At 59.8% G+C, this 12827-nt stretch overlaps 1 protein-coding gene across 8 annotated transcripts in view; it reads left to right on the top strand.

Moving 5' to 3' along the window:
- Positions 1 to 12827, top strand: part of HDAC7 (histone deacetylase 7) — a 38919-nt gene that overhangs the window by 13080 nt on the left and 13012 nt on the right. For 5 of the 8 annotated variants that reach the window (XM_055318498.1, XM_055318492.1, XM_055318497.1 and 2 more), the window contains exons 2-12: positions 4315 to 4365; positions 7730 to 7914; positions 8052 to 8142; positions 8415 to 8526; positions 9581 to 9696; positions 9904 to 10029; positions 10381 to 10472; positions 10665 to 10775; positions 10927 to 11107; positions 11343 to 11539; positions 11786 to 11959. In XM_055318498.1, the coding sequence (XP_055174473.1) occupies positions 7777 to 7914; positions 8052 to 8142; positions 8415 to 8526; positions 9581 to 9696; positions 9904 to 10029; positions 10381 to 10472; positions 10665 to 10775; positions 10927 to 11107; positions 11343 to 11539; positions 11786 to 11959 (1338 nt within the window). In that variant the 5' untranslated portion in view covers positions 4315 to 4365; positions 7730 to 7776. Of the gene's footprint in view, positions 1 to 4314; positions 4366 to 5632; positions 7915 to 8051; positions 8143 to 8414; positions 8527 to 9580; positions 9697 to 9903; positions 10030 to 10380; positions 10473 to 10664; positions 10776 to 10926; positions 11108 to 11342; positions 11540 to 11785; positions 11960 to 12827 lie in introns of those variants that run through there. The other 3 variants (XM_055318493.1, XM_055318490.1, XM_055318494.1) reach the window with 3 other exon arrangements.

The raw sequence follows: 12827 nt of genomic DNA, 5'->3' as shown, positions 1-12827 counted from the left end.
TTTTCTAGCCAGCTTGCAGCCAGCCCCCTGGGTTCTAGGTAAATCTGAGCAATAAGCAGCTTAATGCCAAGATAATGAGCAATCGAATTAATAATGAGCAAGAGAATTTCTGGAAGGTGAGGGGGAGATAAGAAACCATTATGAAAAAAGGGCTGATTCTAGGGAGGTTCCTGGGAGTTGGATGATTGAGAAAGTTTTTGTTTTAACACTTTTTGAGACTCTGAACCTTTTGCAGTATCTACAAGTAGTCTATTTTTAAATTTTTTTTTAAAAAGATTTTATTTATTCATGATCGACACAGAGAGAGAGAGAGAGAGAGAGAGAGAGAGAGAGGCAGAGGGAGAAGCAGGCTCCATGCAGGAGCCTGATGCAGGACTCGATCCCGGGTCTCCAGCATCATGCCCTGGGCCAAAGGCAGGCACTAAACTGCTGAGCCACCCAGGGATCCCCCAATTTTTTAATTTTTTTTAATATATTTTTTTAATTTTTATTTATTTATGATAGGCACACAGTGAGAGAGAGAGAGGCAGAGACACAGGCAGAGGGAGAAGCAGGCTCCATGCACCGGGAGCCCGACGTGGGATTCGATCCCGGGTCTCCAGGATCGCGCCCTGGGCCAAAGGCAGGCGCCAAACCACTGCGCCACCCAGGGATCCCAATTTTTTAATTTTTAAAAAATTGTGGACTGTATGTGAAACTCCTTGAAAGTGAGAACCGATTTCATTCCTATGTCCATCTCCTCGGGCCCTGGAGCAGGGACCTCACATGCAAGTACTGGGTGCCTGCCCTTGGGGTGGCCTTCTTGGGTTTCCCAGCCCTGCTCTGGCCTGGCTGTACCGCTCACCTGCTGGGCCACTGTGGCCTAGCTCTTGCCTCCTCCTTGAAGTGAGAGTGTTGGCCTGAATAAGCTCTAAAGCCCCCTCATCAGCTCCTTATGTTCTCAGATTCTGTGACCCGAATGCCTTCCTTCGAGAAGAGCCTCTCCTTCATGCTCGGCGCTCACTCTGTGTCAGAAGGGCCTGGCAACCGTGATGTTCTTTCCCATGTTTATTTATTCTTGGATCTTCCTGAAGCCGTTTCACCCCCAGCTTTCATCTTCTCTGCCAGCCCCCATGCAGAGTCAAGCTTTGTCCTGCTTGTGTCAGGGAAACAGAACCAGAGCCATGATGTGGGGGTGTGGAGGGAGCCAGCCCTGAACCCGGGCCCTGGCCTCCTGCCGCTGCCTGCTTTCCCCTTGCCCGCCGGGGCCCAGGCCTTCCTGCTACTCTGCTTCAGTGAATCAGGAGATCAGAAAGGTGGGGACAGCCTCAAAAAAGGCATCAGAGGCCTCGGCAAGGGGCTTCTGGGTGGCAGTGCTCCTAGGGAAGCCCTCCTCGTGACAGAGGGCCTGAAACACCTGGGAGAGCAGGTGAGTGGGCTGGGCTCACCTTTCCAGCCCCCTTGCGTGTGCCTTGGGGTGAAGTGACATCTGTGGGATAGGGGAGGCCCAGGCCCACAAAGTAGGAGTGGGAGACCAGCTTGCATAGGTGTTCAGGGGGCCCTTCTGGCTGCCCTGGGGGTTTCTGAGAGCGGGGGTGGACCCACTGGGGCAGTATTCCTGGGGCTCTTTGGTTCTGTGCGAGGTCAGGTGTGCCAGTTTGGGAATATAACTCGGTAGGCCCAGGTGCCTCGGTGCCAAGTAAACAGCCTCTTCAGTCCATCTACAGTGGCTTCCAAAGGTAGAAATAGGGGGCAGCCAAGGAATCCAGAAAGGAGAGCTCTCCACCTTGGCTGGGAGCCATGCAGAGAAGGGTCTAGGCCTAGGTAGTGTTTAGTCCCATGAGTCCATTCACTCCTGATTTTGTCTCTCTAGCCCCAGAGTAGTGGTTAACAGCACCCTGAGAGGGGACAATGAGAAAAAGTGTCTCCCAGATAAATCATTGCTAAACCTGCACCTGCAGGGTGTTCACCCTGTGGGCTTAGTTCACTCATTAGCTGGGGTCCCTGAGATATGTTTCCTTTCTCTGGGACACGGGAGGTTTTATTTTTGTTGCTTTGGGCTCTTTGGAACTCAAAGGCCGTCAGCACAGAGCCAGGGAGTTGGGGGAGAAGCAGAACTTTTTCCAGGAATTGCTTTTGGAAGCAGCCCCTGTTGGCAACACGCGCACACACATGCGTGCGTGCTCCCAGCTTTTCTGAACACGGTTTCTATCATAGATCATCATCATAAAACAGCCCTTCGGGCTCAGTAATAAACACTCCAGAGTTCAGGGCCATTAGTTTTTCTCCTATCCAGAGAGTGCATGGTGTCCTGAATCCACGGTTACCAGGGGAGCAGGGCTTGGCTCTGCTCCCCAGCGTGGTTGCTGCTGACCAGCCTCAGGCAGGGACCGAGGGCATATAGGACAGAACTCCCAATGGGGGGGCTGGAGGCGCCAACTCTGGGCCCGACACAGCCCATGGGAGCATAGTTCAGACACCTCTCCTGGGGGACCAGGTCCTGCCGAAGGAAGAGGTGGTCCCACAAGAGTGGGGGTTCCCACGTCCCCAGGGAGACGATGCTGCCTCCCCCAACCAGTGTTCCTTGGGGCTCACAAACCTTGAGAAATCTTCCAATGTCCTAGTCAGGGGACCGAGCCTGGGTGTGGGGGGGTCCGTGACACCTGAGTCGCTCATTCCTAGTAGAGCCTGGCATGTGTGCAGCAAGGTGTTAGGTGCAGACGGGCACGGCTTGCGAGTGACACCATGGAGAGCATCGTTAGTGGGGCGTTGAGGTGGTGGATACAGTGGGTGCTGTGGGAGGGCGCAGTAGGGAGGTCGGGGTGAGCTTCCGGAGGAAGCCAGGGGGCTGGTGCGCGCAGAGTTTGGATAGGTGGAGCCGTCCTTCCCCACCAAACGTCAGCATCTGGAGCTTGGGCACTGGTGTTTGAGGGCAGCCAGGGGGAGGCTCTCTGTGCCTAGAGCTGCCCCTTCCCCCAGCGGTGCCTGCCTGCAGGGAGTTCTCCTTTCTTCAGCTTCTGGAAGAGGAACTGTGGCTGCCCCTAAACACAGACCCAGAAGAGCAGCACCTGCCACTTGCTATTCAGACAGTCAGTATCCCTTCTGCCCCAGCGCTGGCTGGAGGAGGTCTTCTGTGTGTCCACCAAGTGCCACTTCCAGGTGGCCTTCCAGCCTCCTGGACTCCTGTCCCCTCGGCCCTGAGCTGGGACAGCAGAAGGGAAAGGTGTCCGTCTTGGACAGGGGACCTCAGACCTCGTCTCTGTCCTTCCCTGCCTCAGTGGGCCGCTGGGCAACCTCGTGCCTCCCCCACTGGCCGGCTTGCGACCTGCCATGGGGTTTCATGGGTTCTGAATGGGAAGAGGGGGGCAGGTTCTGGTCTCGGTCTATGAGCCTGGGAGAGGTGACCATTTCCAAAAGGAAAGACTTCTATTTCAGATGATCCCCCCACCCCTCAAAAAAAAAGCCTGAGAGGTTCTTTCTTTCTTTCTTTCTTTTTTTTTTTTTAAAGATTTTATTTATTTATTCATGAGAGAGACTGAGACACAGGCAGAGGGAGAAGGAGGTTTCCTGTGGGGAACCTGATGTGGGACTTGATCCCAGGACCCTGGGATCATGACCTGAGCCAAAGGCGGACGCTCAACCATTGAGCCACCCAGGTGCCCCGAGAGGTTCTTATCTATGGGAGAAAGAGGCTGCAGGACACGGGACAGGGCAGCAGGAGGAAAGGGATTCCTTGGCTGTCTTCCAGACCTGCTACTTCACAGCTCCCACCGCTTCTGGCTTGACCTTCAGGCCATGATCCAGTCCCTCCCCAACTGTGGAAGGCTCCCCATTCCCACCTGCTCCTATCTGCTCCCACCTGGGAAGCCTCTGAGCAGCCCCCGGCTACCCTTCCCTGGGCCTGCCTGCTTCTCCCCATCTCCCTCCTGGTAGCCTCACCAGCAGCGCTCTCCCACCTCCGGCCACCTCCCCTGCCGGTTCTCTTGTCCTTTGGGGTATGGAACCCCGGGCCCTGGAAGGATGGTATCTGAGCACACCTATGAGGGCTGAAGGCACTGTTGGGTGGACTGGGCTGCAGCAAGGCGAGATGCCTGAGTCACTGCGTGACCTGGATGAGGAAGAGAGGGCTGGCAGGTGCTCTCATAGGGCATGGGAATTTGAGGAAAAGAATGGGGCGCAGTCCTCGCTTTTTGGTTAGTTTCTGATGTGGGTTTGGGGTGCTGAGGCTGGAGTGGGGCCTCTTGCTGGGGCGGGAAGCCCATCTGGCCCGGCCCTCTCACCCCTTCCCCACCCCTTCCCTGCAGCCCCTTCATGCCCTCTCTCTTCTCTCTACAGATGGGACCCAGGTGAGCCCGGGTGCCCACTGCCCCAGGTCCCCTGGCACAGGTAAGAGGCGGGCCTGAGGGAGCCCATGGTGGGGAGTGCCACATGAGGCTGCAGAGGACATGAGAAGGGCAAGGAGCTGAGGGGCGAGAGAAGCAGGGTAGCCAGCTGATGGGTGCGAGGGTTGGGAGGTCGGGGTTCCGTGCAGGGGGTGTGGTGAGCAGTGGGGTAAGAGGGGGCACCTCTGGGTCTTGGCTGGTCCCACTGCTGGGGAGCACAACAGGAAAAGGAAAGGCAGGATGCTCTTCTTGTCCTTGCTGGCTGCAGTGAAACAGGAAGGCAAGTAGGAAGCTGAAGTTTACACTCAGACCCCCGCCTCGCATCAGGCTCTGGGCGAGGCGCCTGCTTCTTGTCTGTTGGCTGCAGTCCTCATCCGGGCCCTGCAAAGTGGGCACAGCAGCCCTCGCAGGTGGAAATGCCCCCTGCTGCCCAGGTGGGAGGGGAAGGACCCCTCCCCTTCGTTCTCTCAGTGCCCCTCGCCTCCTCTGCTGATGGGCTGTGCTGGGACTTCGGCTGCGGCCTGGTTCAGGATGTGCCGGTGGGGCTGGGGCTGGAGTGGCTCACGGCTGCCCCTCTTTAACCCCTGCCGGTGTCCACGGAGGGCCTGCTGGCTGCCTGGTGCCTAACGGTTAGGTATGGCAGGGAGAAGCGAAGGCCTGCACCCTCTTTGCATCACTCCTGGTTGTCCAAAAGCTTATAGGAAGGTTGGGGAGATAGGACACACCAGTAAAAAGGGAAACCGGAGTAGAACCCAGAACGTAACCAGTGCCAAGTGAGGGCACAACAGAAATATTAAAGTCACACCTGTTGTCGTCATGTAGTCCTCCTACACGTGTAATAACCAAAAAAGAAAAAAGAAAAGAAAAGAAATTGGAGAAAGAAACACTGATGAACCTCCTCTCTGTGCCAGGACACCTTCCTGGGCATTTTAGAGGGGGACGGCTACAGCGATTGATTCATTGATTCAACCAGTATTTACTCGGTTCTTGTCACGTGCCAGGTACTGTTCTAGGTGCTGGGATAGTGAGAAATGTACAAACCAAGTTCCTGCCCTTGGAGCTGAACTGCGACGGTACCTGCCCATGCTGGGCTTACAGGGCACCGACCTGCCAGCAGGATTAGAATCCAGAGGCAGGAGGGACGCGGGGCCGTGGGCCGAGTGCAGGGAAGAGGGAAGATTGGTAGGAAGGGTAGGATATGGAAAAGTAGAATCCGAGTGCCCAGGACGGTCCTGCCGGTGGGGGGTGGGGGTGGGGAGTGGGTCATGGAGTAAAAGCTCACAGGTAAAAGGTACATGGGCTTGTGACGGGATAGGAGGTGGTGGCGGAGACGAAGGGCTGTATTCAGATGTAGGAGACAAAGAGAAGCTGGCTTAGCACCAGGGAGGGGAGACCCCCAAATGCTAAATGATCCCGAGCTCTGGGGTGCCGGCGGGGCTCCTCCCAAATTCTTGGCAGCCTTGTGCTCTGGAGGCCGTGGCGCCCCGTGCTCAGAGGGAGGGATGGGGCCTCTCACTCTGTGTCAGGCTAAAGCAGCTAGCACCGTGTCCTGTGGCCTGCTTTGGGGTCTCTGAAGTCCCTCTTACATCGTCAGGAGAGTTACCCCAGGAAGCCAGGACACTTAAGACCCTTAGGTGGGAGATCTAAGATCCTTCCTGGCAGGAGTGTGTTAAGAGAGTGTGTTATCAGAGGTCTGGATTCAAGTGGAATGAGAATCTGGGTTCCCCGGGTGGATGCATGAACGAGAGGTGGGGACGTGGAAGCCGTGTGTCGCCTGCTGCAGGGCTCATCTGGGGGCACAGCTGTCCCCTCTGGCCTCTTGATATCTGGAGAGTCGTGTGGGCACCTCCCTGCGTGGCTCCTCTCTTGTCTCTATCTCACGATCAGAGAATGTTAGAACGGATGCCCCTTAGCAGCAGCCCACTGCAGACCCCTCTTCCTTTGTCCAGTGAGAAACCCCCATGAGGGGTGGTGACTTCCTGAAAGTCCATGGGAAAATGGACGCAGAGCACTGGCCTTGGCAGGACCAGAACCCATGCTCACTGTGCCTCTCGCCTGGCGGCTTTGGAGAGGTCCCTTCCGCTGAGCCTCAGTTTCCACATTTGGGGTAATGGAGTAGCAATAACCACCTCCCAGGGCCTATGGGGGCTTCAGGGTGAAAGGGCTTTGCAGACGTGCCTTCACCCGTGCTTGGATTTAAGGTAACGGGGAGTAACGGTTGAATTGGGCCTGGAGACTGTTCTCTGGCTCCCCGGCTGGTGCTCCATCACGGTGCCTTCTGGCCGTCCTGAGCCTTGGGTGCAGAGGCTCCCTGTGGCTGCCCTGACGGGGGGTGCCTAGCGTTGTTGGATGAGCTGAAGGAGGCCTCTCTGGAAAGGTTTCCCCAGTTGGGTGCTCTGTCCTAGGGGCACCTGCTCTCACCCCCACTGCTTCCCCTTCTCCACGATAATGGCCCTGCAGACACTCTACCTCCGAGCATCTCCAGCTGCTCCATCCAGCCTGCCCAGCTGGCTGTGTGGGCATAGAACCCGGTCTGGTGGCTAGTTATAAATAGCTCCTGCCCCCACGGCCTTGGGAAGGTACTCCTGGGTGTGGGTGCAGGACACTCGAGAAGAGGCGGCTGAGCTTGAGGGAACCCGGAGCAGGCCCCCAGGGCACAGGGGCAGTGAGCTGCCAACAGGGCTGTGCAGGCTCAGGGTGGTGGGCCAGGGCTGGCTGTAGGTTTAAGGAACTGTCTCTCTTTTTTAAAAGTTTTTATTTATTTATTCATGAGAGACACAGACACACAGGCAGAGACAGAAGCAGAGGGAGGAGCAGGCTCCGTGTGGGGAGCCCGATGCGGGGCTGGATCCAGGATCCCGGGATCACACCCTGAGCCCAAGGCAGACTCCCAACTGCTCAGCCACCCAGGTGTCCCAAGGAACTGTCTCTTCTTCCTGTGGCCTAGGATTGAGTATGGGAGGGTGGCCACTGGGAGAGCCCCTGAGGCCCTCTGGGGTTGGAGGCAGAACAAAGGGGACTGCTTGCTGGGGGGATAGCTGTCTTTGAGCGTGGTTCATTAGGGGACAGCCTGGCCATATTCACTCCAGCGGAGAAGGGAAGGAGATGGCGGGGCCTAGAATGTTCCCCCATAGGGCTTGCAGCCCATCACCGTATCCTCCCAGCTCCCGCCCTGGAGAGGCAACACGTTTAGTGGAAAAGCATTGCTCGGAGTCAGAAGGCGCCGTTCGGGCACTACCTCCGAACGTGGTACATGACCACGTGGTTACATGACCTCCTTCCACCCGGTAAAAGGGAACCAGACTCCCCTACCTCGTGCGTACGGGCGGCCCAGCGGGCCTCACCGTGCCCTCTCTGTGCGCCCGCAGGCCTCCCCAGGCCCCGTGCAGACACGCCAGGCCCTCAGCCCCAGCCCATGGACCTGCGGGTGGGCCAGCGGCCCCCGGTGGAGCCCCCGCCCGAGCCCGCGCTGTTGGCCCTGCAGCATCCCCAGCGCCTGCACCACCACCTGTTCTTCGCAGGCCTGCAGCAGCGCCCAGCGGAGCCCATGAGGGTAAAGTCGGAGCTCCCCGCACACGAGGCGGCCTCGAGCTCAGCCCCCAGCCCCCCGCCCTCCCTCCAGCCTCCCGTGACCCTCAGCTCAGTCTCCAACTCCTTGCCCCTTCCCCGGGCGGCCGGCCCTGCCCACAGCTCCCCATGGACACGCCGGGGCCCCAGTTGCAGGTGGGGCGGCAGGAACAAGAGCTGCGGCAGCTTCTCAATAAAGACAAGAGCAAGCGAAGTAAGGATGGAGGCCTCCCGGGCCTGGTGTCCCTGGCCTGGCCGTGGGCGCGCGGGGGCGGGGGTGGGAGCCACGCCGGCCTGGGCCTCCCTGTGCTCGCTGGGCTCTGCTTGTGAAGGTGGGGGCGGGGGGGCGCTCAGGCTTGGCTCTTGCCTGGAACTTCAGGGGTGGATGGGCAATGGGCAGACAGTGTGCCAGGGAGGCCACCGTCCGCCCACCCCCAGCCCACTCAGGATTTTCTCCTCCCCCCTCCCGCCCGCCTCCCCCCATAGGTGCCGTAGCCAGCAGCGTGGTCAAGCAGAAGCTGGCGGAGGTGATTCTTAAGAAACAGCAGGCAGCCCTAGAGAGAACAGTCCATCCCAGTAGCCCCAGCATTCCCTACAGGTAACACTCTGCTGTCTTGTGTCCCTGCCATGCCCCCTCCTCCCAAAGTGTCAACCAGTGAGCCCTCATACTTGCTCCCTCTGCCTCCCAGCTGCCCGTCACCAGACCCTTACCCCTCATCTCTAACTGTAATGCTGCCCCAGGCCCTCTCCTCCCACCTGACACCTGCCTCCTTTTCTCCTGTGACTCTCTCTGCACCCCACCTGAAGTCCATCCTAGCTGCCCACCCCCGCCACAGCCATACTACGCTTGCTTGCTTCTTCCTATATGAGTCCCTTCTCTCTCTTTCTTTTATTTTTTTATTTTTTTTAAGATTTTATTTATTTATTCATGAGAGAGAGAGAGAGAGAGAGAGAGAGAGAGAGAGAGAAGCAGAGACACAGGCAGAGGGAGAAGCAGGCTCCATGCAGGGAGCCTGATGTGGGACTCGATCCCGGGTCTCCAGGATCGGGCCCTGGGCTCTGGGCTGAAGGCGGCGCTAAACCACTGAGCCACCTGGGCTGCCCTCTCTCTTTCTTTTAAAAGATTTTATTTATTCATGAGAAACACACAGAGAAAGAGAGGCAGAGACACAGGCAGAGGGGGAAGCCGGCTCCTTGCAGGGAGCCTGATGCGGGACCCGATCCCGGGACCCTGGGATCACAGCCTGAGCCAAAGGCAGACTCGACCCCTGGGCCACCCAGGTGTCCTATCCCTTCTCTCTTTATGACTTCCCCTGAGCACAAAAATATCCTGATCCCTAGAGTAGTTTCCTCCCACAGGAGACAGAGGCCCCAGGGTGACTGGCCCTCACCCCAACCCTGGGACCCTGGGTCCCATGCCTGGATCAGAGGCCTGCACTGCAGGCTGCCGGGATGGGGGGTGGCCCGGTGCTGCCACCTGGAGATGGCCCCTATTCTTGCGGCCGCACGCACAACGCCTGGCCCTGTCAGCTGCTGCCTCCCCTAGCAGGTCCTGGGGGCCCATGCTCAGAAAGGGCCCTTGCAGAGCCCTTGGCTGCCAGGCCTCTGGGCGTCCCTGCCCCTCTGAAGCCGGCTTGGCCTTAACTCCACAGAACTCTCGAGCCCTTGGAGACGGAAGGAGCTGCTCGCTCTATGCTCAGCAGCTTTCTGCCTCCTGTGCCCAGCCTCCCCAGTGACCCCCCGGAACACTTCCCTCTCCGAAAGACAGGTGAGTGGGACCGGCAGGTGGAGGCGTTCCGGGGGTGGGGGTTAGGGGGGCAGGACATGGGTGGGGAGTGTGGACGGGTCGGAGAGGGCAGCAGAAGGTCGGCCCACAGTGCTTGTCTCCCTGACCCTGCCTTCTCTTGCCTTAACTCGGAGGTGAGCAGGAGGGAGGAGGGTGGTGTGGGGCCAAGTAACGCTGGTCCTCCCGCAGTCTCTGAGCCCAACCTGAAGCTGCGCTACAAGCCCAAGAAGTCCCTGGAACGGAGGAAGAATCCGCTGCTCAGAAAGGAGAGCGCCCCGCCCAGTCTCCGGCGGCGGCCCGCAGAGACCCTGGGTGGTAAGGGGCCGCAGGGTGGGCGGAGGTGGCCCTGGTGTCCCCTTGGGTCAGGTCCCGCCCGCACAGGGCTGCAGTGCGTGGTTCCAGAGGATGTGTCCTACACGCTTGCGGGGGCGCTGAGTTGGGGCTGCAAGCCAGGGCCCGCTCCGCTGGCTACCCTGACGTCTGCCCAGAAGAAGGGGCACCTTAACAATGTGCCCAAAGGCGCTGGAGGCTAGCGGCGGCCTGCCTGCTTCCTGCCTGCTTCCTGCCGTCCTGGGAAGAAAGCAGGGAGCAGAGGCCCCCGCCGGGGAAGGGGGACTGGCCCTGTTCTCCGGGCCCTGGGCCCTGACTGCGCATCCCCTCCCCCAGACTCCTCCCCGAGCAGCAGCAGCACGCCAGCGTCAGGCTGCAGTTCCCCTAATGACAGCGAGCATGGCCCCAACCCCGTCCTGGGCTCCGAGGTAAGGCCATGCCAGGCTGGGCTCTGCGGGGGCAGTTCTGAGGCTCAGCCTTCTCCACAGCGAGCAGCCCTCACCGAGCTGGGGCCGCAGGGTGTGGGCAGCCCGGACCTGAGCCTCCTGGGGCTTCTGGGGAAGGCAGGCCCAGGGGTAGAGGTCTGGGACCAGTGACCCCTGCCCTGCTCCCCATGGCAGGCGCTCTTGGGCCAGCGGCTGCGGCTGCAGGAGACCTCTCTGGCCCCGTTCGCCTTGCCGACAGTGTCCTTGCTGCCCGCAATCACGCTGGGGCTGCCCGCCCCTGCCAGGGTGAGTGGCTGAGGCGCCCTCCCCCACTGCGAGCCCCCAGCTTCTGTCGCTCCCTCCTCCTCCCCTCTCCCCCCAGCACCTCCACTGCTCTCTGCGCGGGGGATCATCCCCCCCCCCATGCCCATCGTGACTCCTCCCTGCCTCTCTGCAGGCTGATGCTGACCGCAGGACCCATCCGACTCTGGGCCCTCGGGGGCCGGTCCTGGGGGGCCCCCATGCTCCCCTCTTCCTGCCCCATGGCTTGGAGCCCGAGGCTGGGGGCGCCTTGCCCTCTCGACTGCAGCCCATTCTCCTCTTGGATCCCTCCGTTTCTCACACCCCTCTGCTGACGGGTGAGTTCCAGGGCTTCTCAAGGGGAGGGGCTGGTCCCTGCATCCTGCTCAGGGCCCAGCTCGGGAAGGGGCCTCCGGCCCCTTGTGCAGCCCCCCATCCTGTGCGTCTCCCTGCTGAGCCCCTGCCCCTCTTCTCCCCCACCCCGACCGACCGCCACTGCCCCCTGCCTCTGCTGCCTTCCATTCCTCCCTTTGGTTCCCTCCTTATGCCCCACCCCCACCCCGTTCTTTCCAGTGCCCGGGCTTGGGCCCCTGCCCTTCCACTTTGCCCAGTCCCTACTGACCACCGAGCGGCTCTCTGGGTCGGGCCTCCACCGGCCACTAAGCCGGACCCGCTCAGAGCCCCTGCCCCCAAGCGCCACCGCCCCCCCACCGCTGGGCCCCCTGCAGCCCCGCCTGGACCGGCTCAAACCGCACGTCCAGCTGATCAAGGTGAGGGGAACTGGCTAGGGGAGGTGATGAGGGGTTGCTTCAGTGGGGCCCTAGGGAATGAAAGAAGGGGAGGCTTAGGAAGGGCTGGGACCTGGAGGGCCAGAGAGAGTATATGGCTCCTGAGGGCCAAGAGCTGCGTGGCCGCTCAAGTCCCAGCAAGATGAGTGGCCACCCAGCCCAGGCCACCAGGGCCCGCCACACCCTGCCTTCCAGCCTGGCTTCTCAGTGGGCATTTCCCCTCCCCAGAGGCCAGCCAAGCCAAGTGAGAAGCCCCGACTGCGGCAGATACCCTCCGCTGAGGACCTGGAGACAGATGGTGGGGGAGTGGTGCCAGTGGGGGATGACGGCCTGGAACACAGGGAGTCAAGCCATGGGCAGCACGACACCAGAGGCCCGGCTGCTCTCCAGCAGCACCAGCAGGTAGGGCGGTGCCCGCGTCCCTGGGAAGGTGTAGTCGGGAGACTCTGGGACCTGGCATAGATAAGGGGCGGAGCTAGGTTATCGGTGCAGGAGACAACTCTGGGACCCATGGTTGTCCTTCCAGAGCCACACCAAGGTGCAGACACACACGTACCCATGCACACGGGTGCATACATACGCTTACACCCTCTGGCAGCCTGCCAGTCTCAGCGTGGGGAGCCACGTCCCTTGTCCAGTGGTGAGGCTGGCCTTTCACAGAGCAGTGCACATCCCTGCCCTAGTACCTCTCCCCTGTGACTGGTTGTACCGTGTCCAAGAAGGGGGCCGGGACAGGAAATGGGGCAGAGCCAGGCACCAACGCTTCAGCCAGGGTGCTCTCACAGTGTGAGTCAGGCCGTGGGGTATGAGTTTGCTAGGGCTGCTGTAACAAGTACTACACACCAGGTGCCGAAAATGCAGGAAATTTTCTCCAGCTTCTGGAGGCTGGAAGGCGGACACTGGGGTTAGTTCTTTCTGAGAGCTCTTCCGGGCCTCTCTCCTCGGCTATAGATGGCTGTTTTCTTCCTGTGTCCTCACATCATCTTCCCCCTATGCCTGCCTGTGTCCAACTTTTCCCTTTTTATAAGGACAAAAGTCGTATCGGATGGAGGCGCACCCTAATGACCTCATTTTAACTCGATTACCTCTGTAATCGCCTGTTTCCAAATAAGGTCACATTCTGAGGTACTGGGGCAGGGCTCAGGACTTTGTTGAATAGGAAGTGGCAGGGACACAACTCAGCCCATGGCACGTGGCAACAGTCCACACGTGTGCAGTGGCTCACGCAGGTCCCTGTGTCCCTGGGCAGTTGGCCCGAGGCCCTTTACCT

The sequence above is a fragment of the Nyctereutes procyonoides genome, unplaced genomic scaffold (assembly GCF_905146905.1).
Source record: "Nyctereutes procyonoides isolate TBG_1078 unplaced genomic scaffold, NYPRO_anot_genome, whole genome shotgun sequence".
NCBI lineage: Eukaryota > Metazoa > Chordata > Mammalia > Carnivora > Canidae > Nyctereutes > Nyctereutes procyonoides.
The sequence above is the reverse complement of the archived record's forward strand: the minus strand, read 5'-3'. Positions and strand labels throughout refer to the sequence as shown.